Raw genomic sequence first — 27,886 nt, 5'->3', positions numbered from 1 at the left:
AAACTGAATTATTTCAAGTATTTGTATTAGCAAGACACAAAGCATTCTAGCGATTATGATTAGCAAGCTACAATGTATTGAAATGTTTCCTTTCATATAATTTAGATTTATTTCTTTGAATATTTAATCTTCTATAGACTTTATTCTTGAGTCCCAATTGGTTAATATCTTTCCATTCGTGCGATTTATATTTTCTTTGCCTTTACGTTGCTCTAGAATAGTTAATGGATCTATATTCTAGCCATCCTTATGTTTTTATTTAATTTATCACCCTTTAAACAGTAAAAATGTCTAGAGAGTTTTGCTAAGTCATATAAAAGAACGTATGTTACTGCATTCTACTGGTGAATTTTACATGACATTTAAAAAAGTACCGAAAAATAACCAAACCATACAGATACCAAAGAGAAACCGACATGATTGGGACGGTTTCGAAAAGTCTAATCTTGGTTATACATAATAGAATAACCGAAAAATTGATATGGTACAAATTTTATAAAATAACCGGCCGAACTGAACATTAACACCCCTAATTAAAAGAATATTAAAGGAGAATTCAAGGGTTTGAGATTGAATTTACTCCCATTCACTCCATCAGTTTACTTACTACTAGCTATTACCTAAATTAATTTTTTTCCACTTCTCTTTCAGTTACGTTTGTCTCCATAAAGATTAAATTTCATTTTGACTCCATTCCTAACCAAAGGTTTCAATTTTGATAGTGAAGTAAAGATCATTTTTCTTATATATATTTTTTAATTCCCACAAAAGAAAAAGATTGAAAAGTTCCATGAAATGGAATTTAATTAAATTATATACCCGTGTAAAAATATTGTACACTATCAAAATAATTTTATCCGATGTAACAAGTTATTTATCATAATGTTTTGTAGGTTATCCATTTCATTTAAGTGTCTTTTTACTGTTGGTATGTATTACTTAAACTTCGCGTATTATATACATTATTTTTTGTATCATTTAGCTTTAAATTTGACTTTAGATGAATTATTTTTGAAAAGATTTTTGAAATCATATTTGTAATTTGTAAATGCATAAATCAGGAAATTAAATTACATAAGGAAGCTCTAAATAGAGAAGTGAAACTCGAGGAAATCTCTTATGATTAATTATTATTTGAATTAAAAAAATAACTTTGCAAATATCTCTCGTATTTGATCTAGCAATATGTACATGTTATAACTTATCAATCTATGAAAAAGATCATATAACTTTAAAAATTAAAAAAAAAAAAAAAAAACCATTTCAATTTGGGGTCAGACTTCGTACAAAGTGAGAGAATTCGTACCAAGAATTTGAAAATGATAAATAATAACAGTAAAAATATTGGAAATTCCGTACCACTTGAAGTATCTCCCAAAAAACCTCGTCAATGGACTTACGTGGCACAAATTAAAGACAACATAAAATAATGTCCACTAAAATTCTTTAAATTATTCTAATTTTTATTTAGCTAAAAGAATTGGTCATATTCAACAAAAAATAGTGAGTCCAAAAAAGAAAATGACCCTACGTGCAACTTTCATGGAGGTCTACCTTTTAAAAAGCAAGTAATTTTTAAAAATACAATAGATATAATATTATTTTAATTCAAACATCAAAATCAAACACCATTAGAAAAAACAATAAATACCCTCTTCAAAAATTTTAATTATATTTTATAATTACTGGCCCCTGAAACTCCATATAGCCAGGAAACATCACAATTACTTCAATTCAACTGACCTCCCTTATTTATTGTCCCTCTTTTTACACATTTAAAAAAAATTATTTTAGGGATCAACAAAAAATAAAAAAACTAGGACAATAAAAATTAAACGTTTAACATATTGTGTTACGAACTTTCATCAGTACCATTAGACTATAAGTGTGACTCTAATCTTGTTATTCTTATTTTCACTAGCTAGAGAGTTTTTGCTCGTATAATATAATCTTATTTTTTGAAGCGAGAGTTAACTTAACTATCAAATGAGCTGGGCAGCTCGAATTAGACGAGAGGGAGGAATGTAATTTCTTGCAATACTTCGTGCAAATTCTAGTTAATGACATAATTTTTTAATAACTCACTTGAGGATTGTTTCACATATTTATTTTCCTTCATAATATAAATCTCAAAGTCAAACAATTTTTCTAAAAGTCTCACTTTTGTTTGTGCCAACCACTTCCTCTTCATCTACCCCACCCCCTACCCTCACCCCCCCCCCCAAATGCTATATATACTTAGTTATGTATCCTCCACACATCTTATACATAGTCATCTAAAACAAGAAAACCTCATTCTTCTTTTGTTTGTACTACCACCTTATAGTACTATCTCTTTGAGTTATCGTTTTTCGTCGCAATAATAACTACGTCTCAATTCAAAACTAATCAAAGTCAATTATATATATAAATTCTCCATATACGTGTTGTCCTTTCTTGTCCCATTTATAGTTAATCTTTGGCTCTTTGCTTCCTTTTTTTTGTCCCATTGATAATTAGTCTTTGGCTCTTTACTTTCTTTTAATTAATACTCCTTTATCATCACCATTACTACTCTACAAGAAAGCCAAACGGTCCCTAAAAAAAGGTACTCCATCAATTTTATAAACTCCATTTAACTTCATATTTGCAGTTACAACTTCGTGAAATGCCTTTTCAATAGCCAATTTCAAGAATCCCCTTAATTCTACCAAAGAAAAATTTGATACTTTTGATCTCTAGGCGGAGATATCTTCAAGATAGGGGTAAAGTCTGCATACATACTACGTTCCGCAGACCCTACTTGTGGGACTATACTAAGTTGTTTGTTGTTGTTTTTGTTGTACTCAGGCGGAGATACCTTCGTAGTAGGGTAAGGTCTCTACGTACACACTACCTTCCTCCGACCCCCCTTCGAGGCAGATATTCTCTATACTTATAGAGGGTTAGAAAGCGTCAGTTCTTATATCGAGACGGTAAAGAAAATATCTATCTTGGCAACAAAGCATCAAACACGTCACTGACTGATAGTTTATCTTCCGAATCGGTTAACAAAAACATGGGAAAAGTGAGAGGATTTAGGATTGGAAGGAGACTAGTGAGAGTTTTCAAGTGGTTTATTCATAGGAGAAGAAGGGGAAGAATCAGCTACAAACGGTTAGGATCTTCTAATTATGCAACCAAAGCAATTTCAAAGCTATGTAATTTGGGAAATTTGTTGAAATATGGTGCAAAAGGTCTTAATTTTACAAGGCCGAATTCGGGTTATATTCGGGTCGGGCAAGATTTCATGGAGCAGAAGGAAATGATTGTACCAAAGGGTCATTTGGCTGTGTATGTTGGTGAAAAGGAAGATAATGCATGTAGGGTTTTAGTGCCTGTGATTTATTTTAATCATCCTTTATTTGCTGATTTATTGAGAGAGGCTGAAATGGAATATGGGTTTAATCATTCGGGTGGGATCCAAATCCCTTGTCGGATATCCGAATTCGAGTATGTTCAATCAAGAATCGCCGCCACGGGTGGTGGTGGAAGATGCCGTGGAAGGCGGAGTTGGATGCATAAGTACTAGTACTGGTGAGTTGTGATCAGAGACGAATTTAAAATTTAAAAATATACTATTTTTTTTAACTTTTATGTTTATGGAGAAAGTAGTGTGAGTAGTTTTTGATTCGCTACTTAATTTCCGCTCTGATTATGACGATGTTAAGGTTTGTTATTCTGTTTTAGTGATCAGTTCGTTAGTTTCTTTGATCCCACTCGGTCTCTTTCTGTTGCCGGAGGTAGGGAGGCTTAGTTTAATATTTTTTATTTTGTCAAAAAAAAATGTAAAAGATTTGACAGTTATGCCAAAGCTTTAGGGTGTGGATGATATAATATTTGTAGGTATTTGTTGAATTTCTTTTACCTCAATTTACCTGAATTCTTAGAGTAACTTTTTATGTGAAATGACAAAAATAGAATGACTTTTCTTTCACAAAATAAAGAAAGTGACTTTCTTATAAAAAATTTGTTAGTTAAGTGACAATTTGAGTAATCAACTCACTAAATTGACCACGTTATATGACTTCCAGTCTATCCAATTTCTTTTTTCTTTTGAGTTTTCTACCCTCCCTAACAAATGCGACTTTATACCCAGGGCTCGAACTCGAGACCTCTGTTTAAGAACGAAAGAGTTTTATGCTATATGTTATTGTATTTTTTTTCTTTTTGAATATAGAGAAATGGACCAGAGTTAAAGAAATGGAAACAACGTTCTTACGTTCACGTAACCGATCAAAACAATATAAGGTATTGAGGCATTGATGACGACTCTAGCATATGGTTAATTTATTCGTCAGGCGAAGCCAGGAATATTTGTAAGGGTATTCAAACTTGAAAGAAATAAAAAAAATTCCCGACAAAGGGTGTTCAGTGTACGTTGTACACCTCTAAAATCAAATATTTCATCTATATGCACAATGCAATTTTGCGACGAAACTACACTATAACCTTCACGAAGGGGGTTCAAAAAAAATTTTGTAGCTAGTGGGAATTGAACCTATAACCTTATAAAGGTTTTGAACCCCCTTGACCACTAAACTACACTTTCGGGTTGTGTTAAGGGGGTTCAAAACTTAATATATAGAGGTAAAAATCAAATTTTGCCTTATATATACAGTGTAATTTTTCGGCGAAGGGGGTTCAGGTGAACCCCTTCCGCTCCCCTAAATCCGCCCCTACTTGCGACTTTCCACTAATATAGGTTCGAATTACCATCAAAGTTTAGGCACGTATAAAATAATAGTGTTTTGCCTATACGGCCTATACTTGAACATTGGTTTTTCATAGTTTTAACCTACTTTACCGATCGCTAAATCACACCCTTAGGTGTCCGTACTGCATTATTTTTCTTTCACCATATGGTTATTTTTATTATTAACCAAAATTATGCTGTATGACAAAGAGAAGAATGTGAAAAATAAAAAAAATAAAACTTTACCCTTCTTTTCAATCTGAATCAGTAACAAAGACATCCACTTTAACAACTTGTTTGGATGGTTGTTACATTATATTGTTATCATTACTTTAATATAACGTTTATTTTGATTGTTACTATAAATTTATTATATTGTATCGTTAAATTCATCGCTATGTAACGACGAAAAATGTCACTTTATAGAATGATGAATTTGGTGTGGTGGCATCGTTTTCAATATCCTTGACTGGTGCTTGGCATTAAAATTTAAATTGAGCGACACGCGCAGCCATGAAATCCTGGATTCGCCTCTGACTCCATATTCTATTTTTTCTTAGTAATGTTACAAATTTATTCATCATATTGTTGGTGCTTGACATCATGAAACGACGGCAAATGTTAAATCTATCCAAGCACTGTATTCATCAAAATACAGCTAACAAGGCAGTAAAATACAATACGATATATTATGAAAACGACATGTAACAATAATCCAAACAAGCAAGCTGTCAATTACTTAATCATGAGAAACTAAACTTTACTTTTCTTTTCACTCTGAATCAGAAACAACTACATCCACTTTAAGCTGTCAATTAATTGAGCATAAGATAACATGGCCAATTATTATTGTAAATATTCTTTTTATAGTACTACCATTCTGTTGTTTTATTCATCACCACTATGCTATAAGACAATGACAATAATAAATACATAAAAACTTTGTTTCACTTTTCTATCCAAATCAGAAACAAACAAATCCAATTTAAGCTGTCAGTTTATCTGATTATGAGACAATTCTGGTACTCTATCACATGGTTGTTTTATTCACCATCTGTTTGCTTTGTGACAATGAGAAGAATGGAAACATACAAAAAATTGAATTATATTCTTTTAAAATCTGAATAACAGACAAGTAAATCAACATTTAAGCTGTCAATTACTTTATAATATGGCCATAATAAATGGAGCATTATTTTTCTTTCTGGTTCTCTTACAATATGATTGTTTTATTCATCACCAGTATGTCATATGACAAAAGAATGGGGGACAAAGGGCAGCCGGTGTACTAAGCTTCCACTATGCGCGAGGTCCGGGGACGGGCCGGACCACAAGGGTCTATTGTACGCAGCCTTATCCTGCATTTCTGCAAGAGACTATTTCCACGACTGGAACTCGAGACCTCCTGGTCACATGACAACAACTTTACCAGTAACGCCAAGGTTCCCTCTTCAAAAATTTTAAAAAGAAAAAGGAGTAATATTTTATTAGAACAGCCCGGTGCACTAAATTCCCGCTATGCGCGGAGTCCATGAAAGGACCGAACCACAAGGATCCATCGTACGCATCCTTACCTTGCATTTCTGCAAGAGGCTATTTCCATCGCTCAAACCCGTGACCTCCTGGTCACATGACAACTTTACCGATTACACTAAGGTTCCCCTTCATTATAAACAAAGAAATTATAGGCATTATTGGTTTTGCATTAGCATTTTGTTTGTTTCATTCAACACCTGTGTGTAAATGATAACAGTAGTGTCCAAGCCAGTTTACTCGTACCTCAATTGTTGCACCGGGGTACCTGCTAAATCCCACCGGCATAATTACCCGATAACTAAAGATGGAAGAAATCATCTGGCAACTTTTCTATGCTTAGATTAAGCCCCTGATATCTCATGATTTTTCGCTCATTTCATTGAGCGCTAGGCAACACTCTTGGATGCAATACCAGTAGGTTGTATAACAATGAGAAGAATGAAAGCATATAAACTTTGCTCACTTTCTCTAACCAGTATGATATGTTAAATATAGAAGTCTTGGAGTTGAAAAGGAATTGAAGCTCTACTACAGTGCATTACACTTAACAATGTTTATTGCCAAACATGGTACAATAGGCCTGGAAACAACTCATTATCTCAAGATTAAGATGACAGAGTAGAGAACATTGCAAAGAAACAAAGTGTAAATGGTTAGTAGACATGGTGTACTTAATCCGATTTGTTGCCCTCTCCACAAATTTCTGGCATTGCATTAAACGACTATGTTGCGCGAACTCTCCAAAATGTTGTTGCACCTGTGTCGGATCCTCCAAAAATGCACTACTTTTGGAGGATCCGACATGCACCCAGGGACATTTCTGGAGAGTCCGAGCAACATAGTTAAAAGAAGGTAAAAGAAACAGATAATGATTAAATTCTCCACTACTTCCAAATTACGAAAGTAATATGGTGCCAACAAACTAGCAAGCAGCAATCCAGAGTGAACATGAGAATGTCAAACCAGACAGAGTACTCGCAGAAATTTATTTAAACGCTTGAAGTTTATGTTGTCCTCTTTATGTGTAAGGATGAAACACCAGAAATACCAACCGCCGAATCACATTTTATCCATGTGAGAATTCAATTAGTCATCAAAAATTCATACCTGTAATGCCAGCTACTGTCTTCACTGGTTAGCATAGATATTAAACTTGCTTAAGACGCATATTCTACAAAGGGATGAATATTCATCCACGCTTTAAACATTGATCTGCTAGCACCAGAAAACAATGGTGGATGACCAACGTTAAAAGAGCTAACAGAGGCGTAAAGGTAATGTCAATATTTACCCCTCCATGAATACCATTTCAATTTCAACTGAAACAACAAAGGGGGAACCCCCAAGATTCCACGTGCCAGCCGCGGATCATATACATCAAACTGCACCCGAGCCAAAGAATCTAAAATGACCTGGGCAGGCACAGCAGGCAAAAGCACGGGGAGAGCTTCAGCTGGCACACTTCCAGCCAATTCTCGAGCCTTCTGCAGATGTGCGTTAGCTACAGAAGCCATTTCAAATACTGCATCACAAAGGGCCTCACGCGAGTCCTTTCTGATCTCTGACTGACCACTTTGTTGAACCAACAATCCATGTTTCTCAGCTACCTTGGCTGGTATATACGAAAACTGATGGTTTCGACTAGCATGGTATGGCAGTGACTTAAGCAGTAAAAGAAGGCCACTCGCCTTACCAATATGTGAAGCAGCATGGTCTGCCGTTGTGGATTTTATACCACCTGCTTGAAGTGTAGAATACAAAATAGTTGATGCTGTGTCCTCAGCATATCGCTCCAATTCTTCAACAGTCTTTGGAATTTCATTACTTTCCCGTTTTGCATCATTTATTCGAGCTTCAACAGCTCGTTTCAGCCAACTTTTGCTAACCTTGTGCTCAGACACCACAGAAGTGAGGGCCTGAGCTACTGGATGCTCAATCACCTGGTTGGAATAGATCTTGTCCAAAGCTTCTTGCCACCACAGCAAGCGCATAAGACCAATTCTAGGATCAGATGCAACATCCATAGCTCGGGACGTCTCCACATTGAAAGCTCGGAGCGCAAATGCAGCCTTCCGCATGTTTGTAGGAAGTTCAAGAAGGCAAAGGTAGTGATGATAATCATAACTTCGTACTTGCTGCACACAATAGGATAAAGCAGCTCTTATACCACCAGATGAGGAAGCTCCATTCATTTCAATCTCTAGTGTTCTCCTCCTACAGAAATTAGTATGACAAGTACAGAAATCAACGACATAGCATCAAGCACAGATGAAACTACTAATTTAGGGAAGGGAGAGGACCAAGGAAAAAGACTTTTTCAGCAAGAAAATACAAATGAAAAGGAAAAATGGAACTGACTTATACCAATACACATACATACAAATTAACTTGGCATGACATGGAGGACAGGCAATACACGAGTATGACAAGTCGATATGTGCTTCAAGAGACCTTAAAGGGTTTCTGGAAAAACTATTTGGCTTTGAATTGTTTTCCAATTCATCAAAAAATTGTTTTATAAAAGAGTTATTAGACAGTGGACAATAACCAGGGTTCAGCATAATTTCTTGTTTCTTGCATGAGGAAAAAAAATTATTGTCAACCTTTCGCTGCTGAAATGTATAGCTGGGAAACAGGTATATTGGGATTCTGTGTGGGGTAGGTTTAAATGGTTATGAGGAAACAGAATTAAATGCAAACCTGTCCATTCTAAGTGGTGTCTTAAGAAAATGCATAAAACAGCAACTAAGGAGAACATAGAACAGTACATGGAGAGGACTACTAGTACACAGATCGCAAAAGGCCCTATTTTCCTCTCTCTTTTTTTTCTTTTCATCTCTAAAGCCAGATTCAAAGGAGCAACTGCTTCTAGCTTCAATCGCTTTACGACTCACTATGTTCTTCCAAATCGCATCCTTTCTCCAATTAGAAGCCTAACACATCATTTCGCATCGCCCAGGAACTTTAAGCGTGGAACAACACTATTAATAATACTATTTCTAAGGATAATGAACACGAATAAGTTTAGTAGGGAGTAGAGAGGACACAGGACAAAACACAAATTGATCCAATTCTAAGAAGGCTTAAACAGACTTTTCCTAATCTATTACTTAAAGAAGAAGTTAAAGTAAAATTTCTTGAAGCATTAACGGGGTGTGAGGTCTTCCTCCCCCACAAAAAGAGAACATAGTCAACAACAACAACAACTACCCGTATAATCCCACTAAGTGGGGTCTGGGGAGGGTAGGATGTACGCAGCCTTACCCCTACCCTGGAAGGGTAGAGAGACTGTTTCCAAATGACCCTCGGCTAAAGAAAGTGAAGGAAGCCCTGATAGCAAGTGATAGCAAGACAAATAGTTAGAAAACTAAATCGGCGATAACAACAAAGAATAGCAAGATAGTACCGATAACAAGTAATCTTAAGATAGTATATTTAGACAGATAAGTCCAAGGCAGCACACGAGAATATGACGAAGTCCTGCTAGCAAACTACGGAATTACCGAAGGTCGGTAGTAATAGAACAAGACACGCGGCTATAGCAAACTAAGGAAAAAAGGGTACCATACTAGCACTAATACTATCTGTCACACCTCATTTTTCCTAACCCGGAAGGAGGGGTATAAGGGAGTTTTTTTCTAATTTAAGTGACAATCGAAACGGGATTATTTATTCAAATTCAGAGTCACCACTTGGGATAATTTATGGTGTCCCAAGTCACCGGTTTAAAATCCCGAATCGAGGAAGTTGACTCTATTTACGGTCTATGAACACAGAAATCCAAGTAAGGAATTCTGTTAACCCAGGAGGTGTTAGGCATTCCCGGGTTCCGTGGTTTAGCACAGTCGCTCAACTGTTATTATTGGCCTATTTATTTGATTTTAAAACATCTTTGAAACTTATGTGCATTTTATTGCTTTTAAACCGCTTTTAATAATCCAATTGTTATACAACTAATTATTGATTAAACGTTTGTGAATCATGTCACGGGAACCGTACCCACAATCCACAACGTGCTTATTTTATTAAAATGATTAAATTGTGGCCGGGTCACATAAATGTACCCCGGATTTTAGAAATTAAGTGTCATAACTATGTCACGAGAACCGTACCCGTAGCTATGACAATTAATTAATTGACGCGCCTAAAGCAAGCTACGAGAGTTCAAGGCATTTTTCTACATTAGTTAGGATATCGATGTGAAGGCCATAGACTAGGTGATTGGATGACACACCTCAATTTTATTAAAAGAATTGTATTTCACTAAAGCAAACTAAGGATGCTCCTATTTAAATTTAATTTGAAATTAGGTATCACGACTACGCCACAGGAACCGTACCCGTAGTCACGATGGTTTATTATTAATCGCGCCTAAAGCATATTAGAGCGAAGTCGTAGAATGGATGTGCCTCTAACATATATGCTTCTCGCGCCCTTCTCGTAGTTTTGACTTGCTCTTAGGCTACCGTTGACCGGCTTCGCGAGACCATTTCGGTCTACACACACATGGCTAAGCGCTATTGGGCGGAGCTTTCTCAATCCAAGCTGGATATGGGCTCGTGTAAGTAGGAAACAAAAAATATCTATTCTAGTTCTATCATCAGCTATGGGTTTGAATCTAAGAGAAATTCTAGAGAATGTTTGCTATCCTGAAATTTTTTTGTCTTTTCTGAGTGATAAGGAATATGTTTCAATATAATATTCAGACTTGGAAGCAAGATCTTCACCCGGCTTAACCACTAAGAACCTTCCGGGAAAGAGTAGAAGAATGGGACCTATTATGGGACATACAATGCATTACAGACGTATGATCACTTCACGATCTAACAAGCGTGAGAGCCAAAAGTTCCATTCCAAGTACTAAAGGTTTTATAAATTTGGACTCGCTCTGTTACTGAACTCCAATCAAGCAAAACTTTGCATTGGAATTGCCAAAACATGCGAAGAATAAGCAACATTGCCTTTCACCAAATAGATGATATGCGCATTCATCCTTCTGTACTTCATAAAATCAATTTTATTTTCATTCTTCATACTCATCTGCCCATTTGGTCATTTGACTCACCTTGCCCAATTGTCCTTAATATTGAAACATCATTTAAAAAAAAAACTCAAAAGTCCCAAATTAATGTCAAACCCCAAATCTGGTTCCTTGTATCCCTTATTATCTACTAATCATAAAAGTCCAAAACTCAATTCTTAGTCCCCAACCCAATTTCAGTAAGCTCAAACAACGAACTTCAAGTTTATTATCTAATAACGAAAGCTAACGAAATGTAATGCTAATAAACAGTAATTCTACATCAATTAACATGAAACATGAATTGATATCAAGGCTAACAACATCCAGTAGTCAACAAAACAGGGAACAACAAAATGGGTAGAGCTTTATCAAATCAAATCATCTATAAATCCGCTGAATTAATCACAACCACGAAGACAGTAGAAGAGAAGAAAGTGAGCGAAACGGACCTCGAACTCCGAGAATTCAGCCGTGAAACAATAGCCAAAAAAAACAGGCAGAAACTGTGATTAGAACTGCGAGCAGTAACGGGAACCTCGACTCGGCATCGCAAATCAATCGAACTTCCAACGAGAATCCAGAAGAAGAAAGAAACCTTTATTTTTGCATTTTTCTGATCTTTGAAATAAATTAAGAAAAATGAAAGAACTGAATTTTTGTATTTTTACATCTTCTCTATGGAATTGAAAGGAAAACTGTACGGAAAATCCAAACACTGAGAACGAAGCCTCCTCTGTGAAGCTCGTTGGGTGGGGGGTGGGGTGGGGGGTCTTTGAAGAAGACGACGACCGGGGGGGGGGGGGGGGGGGGTCTCTTTTGGAATCAGTTTTTTTTTATCTACAGTTCCCTATATTATATTTTGTGTATTTTTATTTCTCAGGTCCCTAGGTCTATTTATATTTTTTGTATATTTTGTCAATTATTCCTTGGGGTCTTTTTATTTATTTCTTGTTTCCAAGAAGAGTCAAGAACGATCCCTAGGGTTAGCTTAATGAGTATTGGGTATTGGGTTTAATGGGTTAATCCGAATTGGGCCTAAAAATGGGTCGTTTGAACCCAAATTTTGTTCTTTCTCCGCGAACGAGCCTACAAAATACGATCTCATTTATTAATTAATCCTACGTAAGTAAAATAACTATTAAAATAAGACTGAACGTTAAAACAAAACTATTTTTGGTATTTTTCAAGATTAAAAATGACTACAAAATATTAATGAAATTATTTTTTTGTAATTTTCGTTTTCTTGTAATAAAATAAAGTAAATGAGTAAATGAGTTGAAATAGCTATATTAGGCCTAAATTAAATATTTACGTGCTAAAATATGAAAAATCTTGGGGAGGGTCAAAAATCACATGTCTACACTATCGAACTAAGGAAGACACAGGGAAACGCTCCGCTACCTACTAACCTTCCACCCTAATCTTCCACCTCCCACCCTTTCTATCTAGGGTCATGTCCTCGGTCAGCTCAAGCTGCGCCATGTCCTGCCCGATCACTTCACCCCAAGACTTCTTAGGTCTATCTCTACCCCTCCTCTCACCTCTCAAGGCCAACCTCTCACATCTCCTGACTGAGGCATCTGTGCGTCTCCTCTTAACATGCCCAAACCACTTCAACCTTGCCTCACGCATCTTTGCCTCCACAGGGGCCACACCCACCTTGTCTCGAATAACTTCATTCCTAATTCTATCCAATCTAGTATGCCCACACATCCATCTCAACATCCTCATTTCTGCTACTTTCATATGCTAGACATGTGACTTTTTGACTGGTCAATACTCTGCCACATACAACATAGTCAGTCTGAAAAAAGAGAACATAGTCACTCTTATGAAACAGAATAGAAGAGGAATGGTACTTATTTGATGAGCATTACAGGTTGCAAGACATTTTACTTCCAAATATTTACCACAAGGACAACGGAAATCCAATATACGACACTCTAGGCAAATCCCACTGTCACACCCATTTTTTACAACCTCACTAACCCTTTTAAATAAATAAAAAGATTTGTAAAGCTCAAAAGGTTTTTCAATTATGAAAGTGACAAAGGATTGTGTTTCAAAAGATATTTCATAGTCGTCACCTGACATTGATTTCGGTGTGTCAGGTCACCGTTTTCAAAAATGATTTTTCCTTTAAAACACTTTGGACTCCAAAACTAAGTCCGCACCAGAGATTTGGGTAAGGGAATTCATTTGACTCGGAGAGAAGGTGTTAGGCACTCACCGAATCCCGTAACTAGTACGGTTGCGTACATGATCAAGTTGGCTTTTAAAATAATGGAGGTAATAAACACAAAAAATTGGAAAATTAACACATAAGAGGCTCGAGGTCGTCCCCACCTAATAAAGAAAAATAAAACAAGAATAAAACACTACAAGTTCTACTTTAGCCTCCAATTACAAAATACTACGGGGCATTTCCCGAAATAAAATATATACAAATCCTTCAAGGAATTCCCCGGATGAATTTAACTAAAGAAACGACCTCCCACCTCAAAACTAACAAAAATCTTAAAGTTTGCCTACCCAGGTGATGACGAACTTAGGTAAAAATTGCACGGGGCGCCCTATTTGGTCGCCCCCATTTAACCTATACCCATTTTTTAAAAACTTTTAACTTGTACACACTTTTTAAACAACTTCAGTCCCCTTTCTCCTCATCTTTCTCCTCCTTCGTTTTCTTCTTCTTTCTTCTTGCAAACAACCACAAACGTTCACAAACTGTCTGATAATTGAATATTTGAAGGAAACTATCACAAACGTTCAAGAAAACTGTTTATTCCTATTTCTATGTATTTCTATGTAGTTGAATAGTTGAATACTTGAAGGAAAAATGACGAAAAGACTCCTTTTAGATTTACATGTAAATTCAGGCTTAGCAAGGCATGGATTCAGTGAGTAAAGGATCAGTTTTAGGTGGAGCTCTGATTTATAAAGACTTAGTTTGTTAGCAGCTTCAACGGCAATATTTTGAAAGAAAACCAACTACCTTAAGAGCTGCAATTGCTAGAACACCTGAACCAGTTCCATAGTCCAAGATCTGCTTCTCATTGAAGACATGGGAAACATTGTTCAACAATGTATCGTCCTATTCGATGAGTCATCAGTTCAACTAACTTAACAGACACAATTTCTGAGCAATAGTTGGCCAAAGATTTCTTTTTAAGGTTTTTGATCGACTTGTGAAGTTTGATAGAGAAGGAATATTTAAGGTTCTTTATTAGATACCCATATTGGAACTCTCAAAAACTTCAGCTCTAGAGCTGAAGTTCGATAGTTACAAACAAAAACTTCAGCTCTAGAGCTGAAGTTTGACAGTTACAAAACAAAAACTTCAGCTCTAGAGCTGAACTTCAGGCCCGGCTACTAGAATGGTGAAGTTTTGCGTGATTGTCTTTGCTACTTCAGCACCGTATGCTGAAATTATGCGAAAAAGTGGTACACTTGCAATTTTTTTGCAAAGCAGACACAAGTTAAAACGTGACACAAAAAGCGGGTATATATGCAAATACCCCCGAACTTAAGCATACTACTGTTGACTCAATAGAATATAATAATAACAATTGAAATCATACGAAGCCCAAATACCATGAAGTTTAATCCCTAACAAGCCACATGGCTCAAATCCTCTTTTCAATTTCCAGTACCCCAAACCCCAAGGCCCCTTTTAACTCGTTAACTGTTCAACCATCTTAATTGCTTAGTAAGTAAATTCATTCTTGACATCAAATAGATTAAGCAGATAAGACAAATCATCTATTAATCTAGAACAAGACAAAATAACAGAGAGTTTCATAAATCAAATTCACTATCAAATAAAGCAATTAAAAGATTTCAAGTTAGAGAAGCGTGAATGGACCTTTGATGTCTAACTCGACCAAGCAGGAGCCTTCAATCGGAGATGGCAAACCGTGAATGGACACCTCAATTGGAAAACCTCACTGCCTCGACCACGCCTCCAATTTCGCCGGAATACTCCACTTATAAAGTCCATTCCATTGTGTTAAAGCCAACTACTTTCATCTCTTGATTTTGTGTTTTCCTAAAACATGGGAACAACAATGTAATCTCGCAACGATGTACTCCTAATTTTCTTTTGGAGTGTACTGGTTTTTCTATGAAGAAAAAGTATGGTCACAAATATTTTTTAGTAACAAATAAAATTGCTATTTGTGGCGAATTGGATATGTGTCTAGGGTTCTTGGTTTTGTCTCTTGGTTGGAGGGAAATCAGTGTTTCAAGTTAAGGAATGAAGATTGATTTTTGGGAAAGTTGTGGGCGGCTCGTTGTTGAAGATTATTGCCGGACGTCCGGCGAGCTTGGTGGCGTGTGGCTAGCGGCTGAAGGGTGGTGTGCAAGGCTGGTTTTTAGACTGAAGGGGGAAGGGGAGGCGGGTTGGGGCTGCTACGACTCTACAGGGTTCAGGGGTGTTCTCTAGGGTTTTTTGTTGTAGTGTCTAGGTTCATTGGAGAAGATGAATACTTAAGGTTTTTATGGGTTTAGGGTGTGGGTTGTCTAACTTGGGCCTCTTGCAAGAATTCAATTTGGGCTAAAACATTCTACAAAATTGGGCTAAGAAAAGGCTAAAAATTTAATCTACTTCTAAAATTACTTATAAGAAGATACAAGTAAAACTAAAAATTAAAGTTGAAATTATATTAAACTATTATATTTAAAATATAACTAAAAATTGAAGTTGAAACTATTTTTGGTATTTTCAAAGATTATATTAAAATAAAATAGGTTCAAAGTAACATATCCTTCTAAAAATATCTAATACGTGAATTAAATAGAGAAATATGAAACTATTTTTGTAATTTTCAATTTTTATTCTTAAAATAAAGTAAAAGAGTCAAAGCTAGTTAAAATAACGATGTTAGACCTAAACTAAATATCTAAAAACTAAAATGTGTAAAAACTCGGGGAGGGTAAAAAATTACATGTCTACACCCACATCGGTAAAACACGGAAGAGAAGTTGGGTATTATAAGGAAGCAAGTCTTAGACCCTAATGATGCACTCTAAAGCTGTGCATGTATAGGTCCAAAAAGCGGACAATATCACTGGTGGACTGGGCTGTTATAGAACGCATCAGAGCCACTCCGCGTGCAACACCTTGGGCATGGGGCAAACCTCAGTGTTCAACTGCGTTGAGGAAATTCACATCTTTGAGAAGGTGGTAGAACAAACCTCAACGGGAACGCTGAGTCCCTATGGAGGTGTGTACATGTAATGCCCTAGGCAAATCTCACGTCGGCAAAACACATAAGATATGTTGTGTATATAAGGAAACAAGCTTAGATACTATTGACATATTTTAAAGTCGTGCGGACCTCGGCCCAAAGCAGACAATACCACTAGTAGGTTGGGTTGTTACACTATAATACAACAAAACATGAGTTTTATGACCTCAAGAATGAATGTGACAATAACACAACCATCAAACTGTACAATCACACTTGAATGGGCAATGCTTGCAATGAAACCAGGGGTGGTTCAAGGAGGAGGCTGGTAAAGCCTTTGCTTTAGGCTCCCTAAATTTTGGGGCCCCAAAAATATTTTTAATTGTGGGTTTACTATTTCGCTTAGACAATATTGAAGTTTATAGAAAAAAATAATACTAAACCTTATAAAAATGAAAAGAAAGACTATCTATTTTTTAACAACAGAAATATTTTAGAACTTTGAATTAAGATACTCAAATCTTCATATTGATAAATAATATTTTTTTACAATGAGATCCATGGTAACCAAATGTAAATATGTGGCTAACATCTTATTAACTTGAATTTTTTTTACCAATGGGTATATTAATATTATATTTTATAAGATAACTACACTATAGACAAAAAGAAAGAAAAAAAAGGAACAAAGGTAATATTAATACTATATTTTGTAGGTAACTATATTATAGACAAAAAAAATCAAGGCCCCGTACTAAAATTTGGCTTTAGGCCACGAATTTTATTAAGACGTCTTTGAATGAAACTATGCAACCAAAAATTGGAATTGGGAGCTCAACAAAAAAAAAATCCAATTCTAGGATCAATTTTATAGATTGTTGCTTAATTGTTGGATTCAAACAACCATGCACACCCCCGACTAACTTCATGCTCAAGAAACAAAAGGATAGTTATGCTTCACAACAGTGAAAAAGTTTTTTCTCCTATTGAAAAACAAAAGAAATGGTTATACAAAATTTGATCTATTATACGATTCAACATTTCATCTTTTGTCCTACAAAGAATTCAGTAATCATATTCCTAGTCACTTATCTAGCAAATAGCAAGTGAAAGAACTCTAATAAATGCAAAAATTCTATATATTTTAGCTCTAATTTCAGATGCTAACAAGATATAAAGAGGGAGCAATTCATCTAAGTTTTTAAGAGCTTAAAATCAAGTATAGCTATCCCAAACAATTAAGTATACCTCAGACAGTAATCACTAAAAATCACAGGGGAAAAAAAAGAAAAATAATTTTTGACACAATTAGAGAGAAAAAGGGAAACATACAATTTGATTTCGTCAGTGGAAGAGAACGTAAGAAGTTCCAGAGGACACAGAGAGGAGTTGTGTTGGCAAGATTTTGAAAGTGGTGGTGTTGTTAGCCGATGTGTGGCCTTCTTTTCAGAAATGGATCTCTCTCAAATGTCGAAGAACAAGATGCTATGGACTTTGGTCAACTTGTATTGTTTTGGGCTCATTTTTCTTCAACTATTGCATTTTAAGAAATATGATACTTTTGGAAAACTTACACAAATGTCTCAAATAAGTCTCAACTTACCAATCTCTAGCCATTAGTTATAGACTTACCAAAACTAGTCAAATACATAAAAAATTAAAAAATAAATAAATATGGTTTTTTCTCTCAAAGAATCACATGCAAAAGTCTTCTTCCATATTTTTAAGCGTGATTAGCAACATTAGATGCAAGACGGAAAGGAAATTTCATGAATGAGGTAGCAAATAAGGTGATGAAATACAAAAAAAAAATTATGAATTGGCCAAATATCTAAGCAAAAAAGGAATTTTTTCAATGGGTATAGTTGAAATTCATTGAAAACATATAAATAAGTCAATACACAAAATTTAAGGAAGATTGGATATGATTTGGATTGGTTTTGTATCAAAATTCGTTATTAAATCGAGTTCAAAAAATTCTTCTGCGACACACATGTATCAAACATGTATCACACATGTATCTCACATACAGGTATACATGGATATACATATGATACACAATTGATACAAATATGATACATATGTGATACACAAATGATACACAGTGTGATACACATATCGTTTTTTTTTCTTGTTCAGTTTTTACTTCGAATTTTCAATTCAAACCACCTCAAAACTTCACCAAATCATCCCAAAATTGAGATTCAAGCTCCTTAAGATGTACACAATCTGTTCTAATAACACTCACTCAAAAGAAAAGAAACAATTGACCTTTTTTTTTTAATGCAAATAGCTAATTGGCTAATATTAGTAATATTTTATGAATTGGTCAATTTTTGTAATGAACTACTTATAAGTGGACATAGCTGGTAGTTTCCCGATACTTTTTGGGGTGCTTTTAAATTTGGGAAAATATCGGGTTGTGTCCATTTATAAGTAGCTTATTATAAAAATTGGCCAATTCATAAAATATTACCAATATTAGTCAATTATTTATTTATAGCAAAAAAGTTATTTTTTTGCTTTCTTTTAAGTGGGTGTCATTAGAATAGATTGGGTACATCTTAAGGAGCTTGAATCTTAGTTTTGGAATGATTTGGTGGAGTTTTGAGGTGGTTTGAATTGAAAATTCGAAGTACAAGATGAATATGAAAAATTGACATGTGTATCACACTGTATATCACTTGTGTATCAAATATATATCATATTTGTATCAAATATGTATCACATGTATATCTATGTATACCTGCGTGTGAGATACATGCATGATATATGTTTGATACATGTGTCGCATAAGAACTTTTTGAACTCGATTTTAACTACGAATTTTGATACCAATTCAGTCCAAATCACCTCCAATCGTCCTTAAATTTTGAATATTGGCTCATCTATATGTTTTCAGTGCATCTCAACCATACCCATTGAAAAAATACTTTTTTTCTTAGATTTTTGGAAATCTTGTATATATTGGGATTTTAAGTATATGATATGCTTAAAATAGGGTGAATGAGAAATGAAATTTTTTAGTGAAATCTTAAGTTTCCCCCATTTGCAAAGGGACATTGTCTCATATTGGAAGAGGAATGTTATTAAATATTTATTTTAATAACAGAATATTAATATTACAATAAATATTAATATTAAATCCAATCCGTTTTTCAGTTGTATGACTAAAAGTTAAACTACCATCTTCAATTTTTCCTCTTTATTTTCCCTCTTTGTTTTCCCTCTTTATTGTTGAGAAAATTGCCATTTATGTTATGGTATTTATGTTGTGACCGTTATGCATAAACAACCATTCTGAAGAGTTGCACTTCTTCAGATTTCAGCCCAACTTTGGCTATAAATACAAGACTATTCTGCTCAGGATTTCCATAGGATTTTCTGAGTTTCTCCTCCTTCTTCTGCATACTTTTAACATCAAACAAAGCAACGGTAAATGTGATTTGCTACCGAACTTTGTGTTCGCTGAAATACTTGAGTTTGAAGTACCACTACACCAGTGTGTAATTCATTCTATCATGGGAGGAAATAATCCACAGCCTTGGGTACTAGGAGGGGATTAAATTCCTTAAAAAAACATTGTGAATTTAGTGAACTCGGATTAAAATTCTGTTTCTGTTCATTTATATTTTCTAGAATTATTTTACAAATACAGTTTACTAACAGTATATATATATATATATATATATATATATATATATATATATATATATATATATATATATATATATATTTTGTATTCATCACCTTATTTACTGTCTCCTCTATGAAATGTTGTTAATCACGCTTAACAATATGAAAGGAGATCTTTGTGTGTGATTCTTGTAGAGAAAAATATTATTTCTTTTGATTTTTAATTTTTTATATGTGCTTGACTAGTTTTGATAAGTCTATGGTTAATGGCTAGAGGTTGGTAAATAGAATTTTTTTTGGGACACTTATGTAAGATTCCATTTAAGTTTTTGACCCTCGTTTGTCCAATGTGTAGAATTTTAAGGTCAAGAGTTAAGAAGATTATTCATAGGGCAAGCGAGATGCAACACTTATTAAACTTGAAGTTCTGCCCATAGAGCAATTGAGAACAAAAATTTAAGACCATCCACTTTAATGGCTAATTGTGCTAGTGCAACTATTTATTTTTTTTTCTTGTTAAACTTTTTCTGAAAAATAGCCCTAATGCCAGAATTTTAAACACAGTGCTAGAATTTTAAAAGTCAGAATTGTAAAGCATATTGCCAGAATCTTAAGCATACTAATATAGTTTGAAGTACGGTGTGGCAGCATACTTTAATATTTTAGCAAAGAATTTTAAAGTTATGGTGCGTGTTATAAATAGAATTTTATTTATGGTGAATGTCTATATTTAAAGAGATTTTATGGTTTATTACTTGGTGGCTAAGTCACTCTCTCTCTATAAATAAAGAGTTCTATTCCATTGTAATTCATCCCAAATCAATAAAAATTCTCTCCCTCTACTTTTCTCTACAATACTCTTCTTCTTTTATTGTTTTATAACATGTTCTGAAACAATAAAAGTAAAAGAACAATATTGCAGAGAAAGAGAGAAAGATAATTCTTATTGAATTTTGGGATAAATTACAATGGAATAGAATCCTCTATTTATAGGGAGAGAGTGACTTAGCCACTAAGTAATAAACCCTAGAATCTCTCTAAATATAAACATTCACCATAAATAAAATTCTATTTATAACACTCACCCTTGAATGTCTATTCAACAGATAATGTGCCTCGTTAAAACCTTAACTAAAATAAAACCCAGTGGAAAAAAAATTCTAGTAAAGGAAAAAGAGTACACATATATAATAATACGTCTTTTGGTTGCCTCGTTAAAAACCTTGCAAGGAAAAGCCAGTGGGCTATTTTACCGAAATATTTTTTAATGGGTTATGTGTTACGTCGAGGAGGAGGTAAACCCGAAAATAAAGAAGATAAAAAATACCAAATTTTAACATGAAAACTCATTCAAATCGAACAACCCAAAAAATACTCTTAAAATAGTATGATATTGTCCGTTTTGGGTCAAACCCGTATAGTTTTCCTCCAAATGCCTCGCACCATTTAGAGTATCTAACTCCTTATTAGTAAATCTTTTTCCTTTCTACTTTTCATGTGTGACTTTGTTCACACACACCAAACAATACACGATCTTAAGTATTTACGGTCACCGAAGCCAAAGGCCGTGTATGCATCTTCAAAGCTACGGGTAAAGACCGTAAACCCTGTGGGCGACGACACTAAGTCGGGCCCCCATGCCACACTCCACCATCTCCATAGTCCCGCCAAATCAAGCTCGGATACTAGTTGTTAGGTTAAAATGATTCAAAAATACTCTTAATATGTTGTGATATTGTCTGATTTGGGTCAAGCCCGCACGTTTTTCCCCAAAAGGTCTTACCCTATCTACTGTTTCTAACTCCTTATAAGTAGAATCTTTTTCCTTTTTACTTTTCATGTAGGACTTAGTTCATGCACATACAATACGATGATTCTAAAAAGATCCACCTGAAGTTTATGTTAGGAAGTGTGCATCTAATTTTTAATGCAAATTCCTACTCCCCAATTCCTTGAATCTTGACTAAATTTGCATAGTTTCAAATTATGTAACAATATTTGATCACAAATTTAACATAAAATGAATTCTAAAAAAGTTTGAAAGGCGTAAATTCACTTATAAAATTATACTAAGTTTATTGTTGTTGCTGCAATATTGCTGATAGAAGGCCGTGACGGAACTAGTAAGAGGAAAGATTCATGGAAAAATTATATTATACAAATAGGATAAAAGTAATTTTTTATTATATTTTTTTGATATAAAAAAGACGACCCAAATAGAATTCTAGGCTCCCGTTGCTTTTTTGAGCCGAGGGTCTCCTGAAAACTTCTCTACCCTTCGAGGTAGGGGTAAGGTCTGCGTACATATTATCCTTCTAGACCCCACATGTGAGATTATACTGTGTCGTCGTCGTCGTTGTATAAAAAAGATTTCTAGTACAATAATGCAGAGATTCCAGGAACTCCCTTCGTCTCCGAACATTCCAGAATCTTAACAACCACGCCTAGAACCCTCTTTTCACCCCACCCCCCTCTTTTAAACCCCTCCCCTTTCCCATGTTACACAAATTCTCTAAACAGAACAAACAAACCAAAATAATCTCGCCGGAAAAAATAGCAAAAAACAATGGCCGATGAAGCAAAGGCCAAAGGCAATTCAGCATTCGCCGCCGGCAACTTTACCGACGCCGTCCGCCACTTCACTGAAGCGATCAATCTATCTCCGACCAATCACGTTTTATATTCAAATCGATCAGCAGCTTACGCTTCACTGAACAAATTCTACGAAGCCTTAGCCGACGCGGAAAAAACCGTCGAGCTGAAGCCGGATTGGTCGAAAGGTTATTCTCGGCTCGGCGCTGCTCAATTAGGCCTTAGAAAATATAATGATGCTGTTTTGGCTTATAAAAAGGGTTTAGAAATTGATCCTAATAATGGGGTTTTGAAGTCCGGGTTTGCTGATGCTCAATCAGCCCAGGCTCAAGCCCGATTTAGAGGATCGGGCCCAGGTCCGGCTACTCCGTTTGGCAATGCGTTCTCCGGGCCGGAGATGTGGGCTAAGTTGACGAGTGATCCGCGTACGCGGGCTTATTTGCAGCAGCCTGATTTTGTTAGAATGATGCAAGATATTCAGAAGAATCCGAATAATTTGAATTTGTATTTGAATGATCAGAGGGTAATGCAGGCGTTTGGGGTTTTGTTAGGGGTGAAATTGGATACGAGGGCGCCTGAGGAGGAGGATGCGGAGATGCCGGAGGTGAAAGCTTCGCCGGAGAGAAAAAGGCCTGCGGAGAGTGAGCCGGTGAAGGAAGAGAAACGGGCTGCGCCTGGGTTCAGGCCCGAACCGAGGGAGGTGTCGGAGGAGGAGAAGCAGACGAAGGAGAGGAAAGGGCTGGCGCAGAAGGAGAAGGAGGCTGGTAATGCGGCATATAAAAAGAAAGATTTTGAGACGGCAATTCAGCATTATAGTAAGGCAATTGAGCTTGATGATGAGGATATTTCTTTCATTACTAACCGTGCTGCTGTGTACTTGGAGATGGGCAAGGTATACCCAAATCTTTGGTATTATATTGAGTTTATATATTATATTGAGTTTAAGTTTTGTGCATTGAGCGAGAATCGGATTACTTATTAGATAATTGCAGCTTAGTCTCTTGATAAGCATTAATAAGCAATCTGGTAAAAATGGTAAATAAGTTGCTATCCCAGGTAAACTCACTGAAAGTGTAGAAAAATATTTACATGTCAGTGTATATAACTTACTTCGATATTTTTATATTGTATGCCTATGAAGTTGCTTGCTTTTATCCTTATTTTGTGCATAATATTGACATGTTTGAAGAAATTCAACAATTTAAGTGCTAGTGTATGTTTATGATATAATAACACTATTATGCCTCAAACAAACGAGTTAGAGTTGTTTTACTATGGCGATACCTTATGCAAGATTCTATCTTTACTCAGGATTGGAACTAGTAATGTGATTCGCATAGGATGCTAAGCTCACATATATTCCATACTTCTAGGAAAGTTTGATGCTTTTCTCATTGGTAAAGGAATTGCTGGATAAATGATGATAGTGGTAACGAGCTTGATAGTTTTTAGCATGGGGCACATTGGTGTTGGAATTTTATGTGAGTATTGAAGAAAGATTTCCATACGATTAGTCAGTTGCCCTTTTTGTATGTTATTTCTTTGTTGGACTATTAGATTCAGCACCTAATTGGCTAATTGACGTAAGGTGATAATGTTGTTTCTTTTTAAATTACCAGTCTTCAAATACTGTTAGAAAAGAAAAGAAAAAAACCAATCTTCAAATCTAAAGCAGGTAACATGTTTTCTTATTAAAATCTTTTTCAATCTGTGTTGCCATGTGTAGTTGCAACTCGTTTGACCTGCATTGCTTGATACTAGTATGTTAAGCAAACATGGTACTGAGTTGCACTTCCCCAACCCATCACCCCTCAAGGTCCCTTGCTCCTCTTGTTTCACTATGGCAAGGTTAGCATTTAGAACCTAAATATATCATTCTGCTGATGTGGTGTTGCGATCACCTTCTGTATACTTCTGTGGGGTTTTTCTTTAAGTCATAAATAGTCTATCAGGAGCTCTTCCTTATGTTAGTTTGTCTTAATTTCAGTATGAAGATTGCATGAAAGATTGTGACAAAGCTGTTGAAAGGGGAAGGGAGCTCAGGTCAGACTATAAGATGATTGCAAGAGCTCTCACTCGAAAGGGAACTGCCCTAGTAAAGATGGCAAAAACTTCAAAGGATTATGAACCTGCAATTGAGACTTTCCAGAAAGCTCTTACCGAACACCGGAATCCTGATACACTGAAAAGACTCAATGATGCTGAGAAGGCGAAGAAAGAATTGGAGCAGCAAGAGTATTACGATCCACAAATAGCAGATGAGGAGCGTGAGAAAGGTACCTCTATTGCTGTTACAGCTTCTCTTACTTGTGTTCTTTCTTAATCTGTGAAAATAACTTCTTTGCTTTGATTACAGGTAACCAGTTTTTCAAAGAGCAGAAGTATCCTGATGCAGTTAAGCACTATACAGAATCCTTAAGGAGGAATCCCAAAGATCCAAGGGTATTGCCTCCTTCAATCTTTTGTTCCTCTGTAGAATCTATTGACTTTGCCTATTTCTTGTTATAAACTTTTCTTGATGTGTTGCATCTTCTTTTTTATGTTAGGCATACAGCAACAGGGCAGCCTGCTACACAAAATTAGGTGCATTGCCGGAGGGTCTTAAAGATGCAGAAAAATGCATTGAGCTTGATCCAACATTTGCGAAAGGTTACACTAGAAAGGGTGCTATTCAGTTCTTTATGAAGGAGTATGAGAAAGCCTTGGAAACTTACCAGGAGGGGTTGAAGCATGATGCTCAAAATCAGGAACTGCTGGATGGTGTCAGGAGGTAAAGAAAAATTTCTGTTATTTTCCTTTTATCTTCGGTATTGCTTCATTTTAATATTCTCAGTGACCTGTTGAGTTTCTTGTATATTTGATTCTTAGAATGGGACTGTTGTTGGGTATCTGACTGATACTCTTAGATACCTGATCATCTTCCCTTCGATAGTCATTCAGCAAATTAGGCGATGGGAATTTGAATCCAAGACTCTTTATGGCTATAAGCGGAATGTGGTTTTGAGGCGCGCTATGAGTTAATGTAATAACTTGATGTGTTGGATTTTGTTTTGCAGATGTGTAGAACAAATAAACAAGGCATCACGTGGTGATCTAACTCCGGAGGAGCTCAAAGAGAGACAGGTATAAATTCGTCTCATATTGTCTATTCTTGCTTTAGTTGGTGGCAACTTTTATATGGTGACACTCCTATCAAATTATTTTCCGCAGGCTAAGGCGATGCAGGACCCGGAAATTCAAAACATCCTTACAGATCCAGTAATGAGACAGGTAAGTTTTGGTACATTGGAACATTGGTGGGATTATTGAAGCACGTCGATATTGTAATCTGAATATCGTGTTCTCGAGCAGGTACTAGTTGACTTCCAGGAGAACCCCAAATCTGCACAGGAACATATGAAGAACCCTCTTGTGATGAACAAGATCCAGAAGTTGGTTAGTGCAGGAATTATTCAAGTCAAATAAATAGCTAAATTAAAACATGTACAAGAAAAAGAAAAAGAACAGAATCCACTAGGGAAGGGAAGAATGAGTCATGTTTGAGATGGTCGGTCTATTCAAGGGATTTTATTTTATTTTATTTTATTTTATTTTTACTTTTAGAAATTAGATGTGATGTTGCATATAATCTTCTTTCTCTGGCTTTCCAATTTTTCTTGTTAAGCAAATGCGTCTAAAATTTTGTTCCTTGATATTGCAATTCGTCTCTATGGGAGATGTTACTAACTTATAGTTCTGATCTTTTAGCAACATGTAATGTATGAGGAAAAAGGTATTATTATACGTAGGTCTGCAACCTTTAATTTTTAGTTTCTCATCCGGTGTCTGGTATCTCTATTGGGGTTTGATTATATCCGGATTCGGCTGTATAGAGCCCATTCGGGGGAAGCGCTCCCTATCAAGGATTTTTTTTCATATTTAAGGTTGCAACTTGAATAGTAATAGCAGATTATGCCAGGTTACATTGAAATTTGTGGTTCTAATCAGAGGCAGATGCCACGTCCTTAGTTGTTAACTAAGTACACGTGCGATACTTGACAACTCGCTCACGATCTTGTACAACTTGCTCACGTTCTTGCTATGCCAAGTCAGTCTTACTACCTTCAAGATCGCTAAGAGAATGGAAGAAAGAACACAAGAGAATTATTCAAGAAAGCTTTGTATTAGAGAGAACTTGAATTGTTTGCTTGATGAATTACAAATATACTAGTCTCCTAGGGGCTAGTGTGTAAATATTAATTATTATACAAGTCCTTGATATTTACAGATAAGGGTTTTCTCTAGAATTCTCTACAAGCCTAGAAGATTCCAAGGACTTTCCTAGCAAATCCAAAAGGATCTAGGTTCTTCCTAAGGAAATGTCCATACTTCTCTAGAATCTTCTCACAAATGCTAGCTTTCTTCTTATGTAAGCTTCCATATGGTATTAATATATGTCAAATGACGCCTATGTGGCATGATGATGTGGCGGGTCATCACACTCTCCCCCACCCAATATTGCGATGACCGCGGCGCAATGCTGCTACATAATCTCTCGAATCTTATCTTTGAATTGCCACAAGTCTTCATATCGTTCCCACGTGGCCTCCTCTGGTGATTGCCCTTTCCAATGGATGAGGAACATAGCGGTGGCTTTTTGCCCTTGTTTTTGCTTGGCCTGATAATCTATGATAGCCTCAATCTCCCGATCATGTGAGGCGGTGATAGTCATTGACGCTCGACTTGATTGGCCCCTACTCGGATCATCCTTATCTTCATGATATGGCTTAAGCATGCTGGCATGGAAGACAGAGTAGATCTTAAGATACGATGGCATGTCAAGCTTGTATGAGATCTTGCCTACCTTGGCGACGATCTTAAATGGCCCCTCGTACTTGCGAATCGGATTCTGATGCATGCCCCGTAATGCCTTGAACTGTCTTGGGTTAAACTTCACCATGACCATGTCCCCAACTCTATAGTCTGTGGGGACGCCGCTTACGGTCCGCAAACTTCTTCATCTTCTTAGCTGCCTTATCCAAGTAGGACTTAGCAGTGTCGAGCTGCTCCTCCCATCCTTTGGCCATATGATAAGCCCCCAAACTCTTTCCCTCGAATGCGGCTGGTAATGAATGTGGAGTTTGTGGTTGTTGGCCTGTGGCTAGCTCAAATGGTGTCCGCCCCGTGGACTCACTCCACTGCAAGTTATAAGAGAAT

The 27,886-nt window shown here is 35.9% G+C and overlaps 3 protein-coding genes across 4 annotated transcripts; 2 read left to right on the top strand and 1 right to left on the bottom strand.

Annotated features, from left to right (window-relative positions):
- The first annotated feature begins 2,315 nt into the window (after positions 1-2,315).
- On the top strand, positions 2,316-3,876 carry LOC107819418 (auxin-responsive protein SAUR36-like). Its single transcript, XM_016645527.2, has 2 exons — positions 2,316-2,744; positions 2,830-3,876. Exon 2 carries the CDS (start codon positions 3,038-3,040, stop codon positions 3,548-3,550), a length of 513 nt encoding a protein of 170 aa, XP_016501013.1. The 5' UTR covers positions 2,316-2,744; positions 2,830-3,037; the 3' UTR covers positions 3,551-3,876.
- A 2,880-nt stretch (positions 3,877-6,756) lies between these two features.
- On the bottom strand, positions 6,757-15,754 carry LOC107819417 (uncharacterized). Of its 2 annotated transcripts, XM_016645526.2 has the most exons (3): positions 15,139-15,754; positions 11,723-11,836; positions 6,757-8,464 (listed from the first exon to the last, which is right to left on the bottom strand). In XM_016645526.2, exon 3 carries the CDS (start codon positions 8,440-8,442, stop codon positions 7,531-7,533), a length of 912 nt encoding a protein of 303 aa, XP_016501012.1. In that variant the 5' UTR covers positions 8,443-8,464; positions 11,723-11,836; positions 15,139-15,754; the 3' UTR covers positions 6,757-7,530. The 2 variants fall into 2 exon arrangements, with proteins under 2 accessions (XP_016501012.1, XP_016501011.1); XM_016645525.2 differs by lacking the exon at positions 11,723-11,836.
- A 6,754-nt stretch (positions 15,755-22,508) lies between these two features.
- On the top strand, positions 22,509-26,318 carry LOC107819416 (hsp70-Hsp90 organizing protein 3). Its single transcript, XM_016645524.2, has 7 exons — positions 22,509-23,582; positions 24,678-24,966; positions 25,047-25,132; positions 25,237-25,460; positions 25,747-25,813; positions 25,901-25,960; positions 26,042-26,318. Exons 1-7 carry the CDS (start codon positions 22,665-22,667, stop codon positions 26,153-26,155), a joined length of 1,758 nt encoding a protein of 585 aa, XP_016501010.2. The 5' UTR covers positions 22,509-22,664; the 3' UTR covers positions 26,156-26,318.
- Positions 26,319-27,886: the final 1,568 nt, after the last annotated feature.

Source organism: Nicotiana tabacum, chromosome 5 (genome assembly GCF_000715075.1).
Source record: "Nicotiana tabacum cultivar K326 chromosome 5, ASM71507v2, whole genome shotgun sequence".
Lineage (NCBI taxonomy): Eukaryota > Viridiplantae > Streptophyta > Magnoliopsida > Solanales > Solanaceae > Nicotiana > Nicotiana tabacum.
Note: the sequence above shows the minus strand (reverse complement) of the source record. Positions and strands in the feature narration are given on the sequence as shown.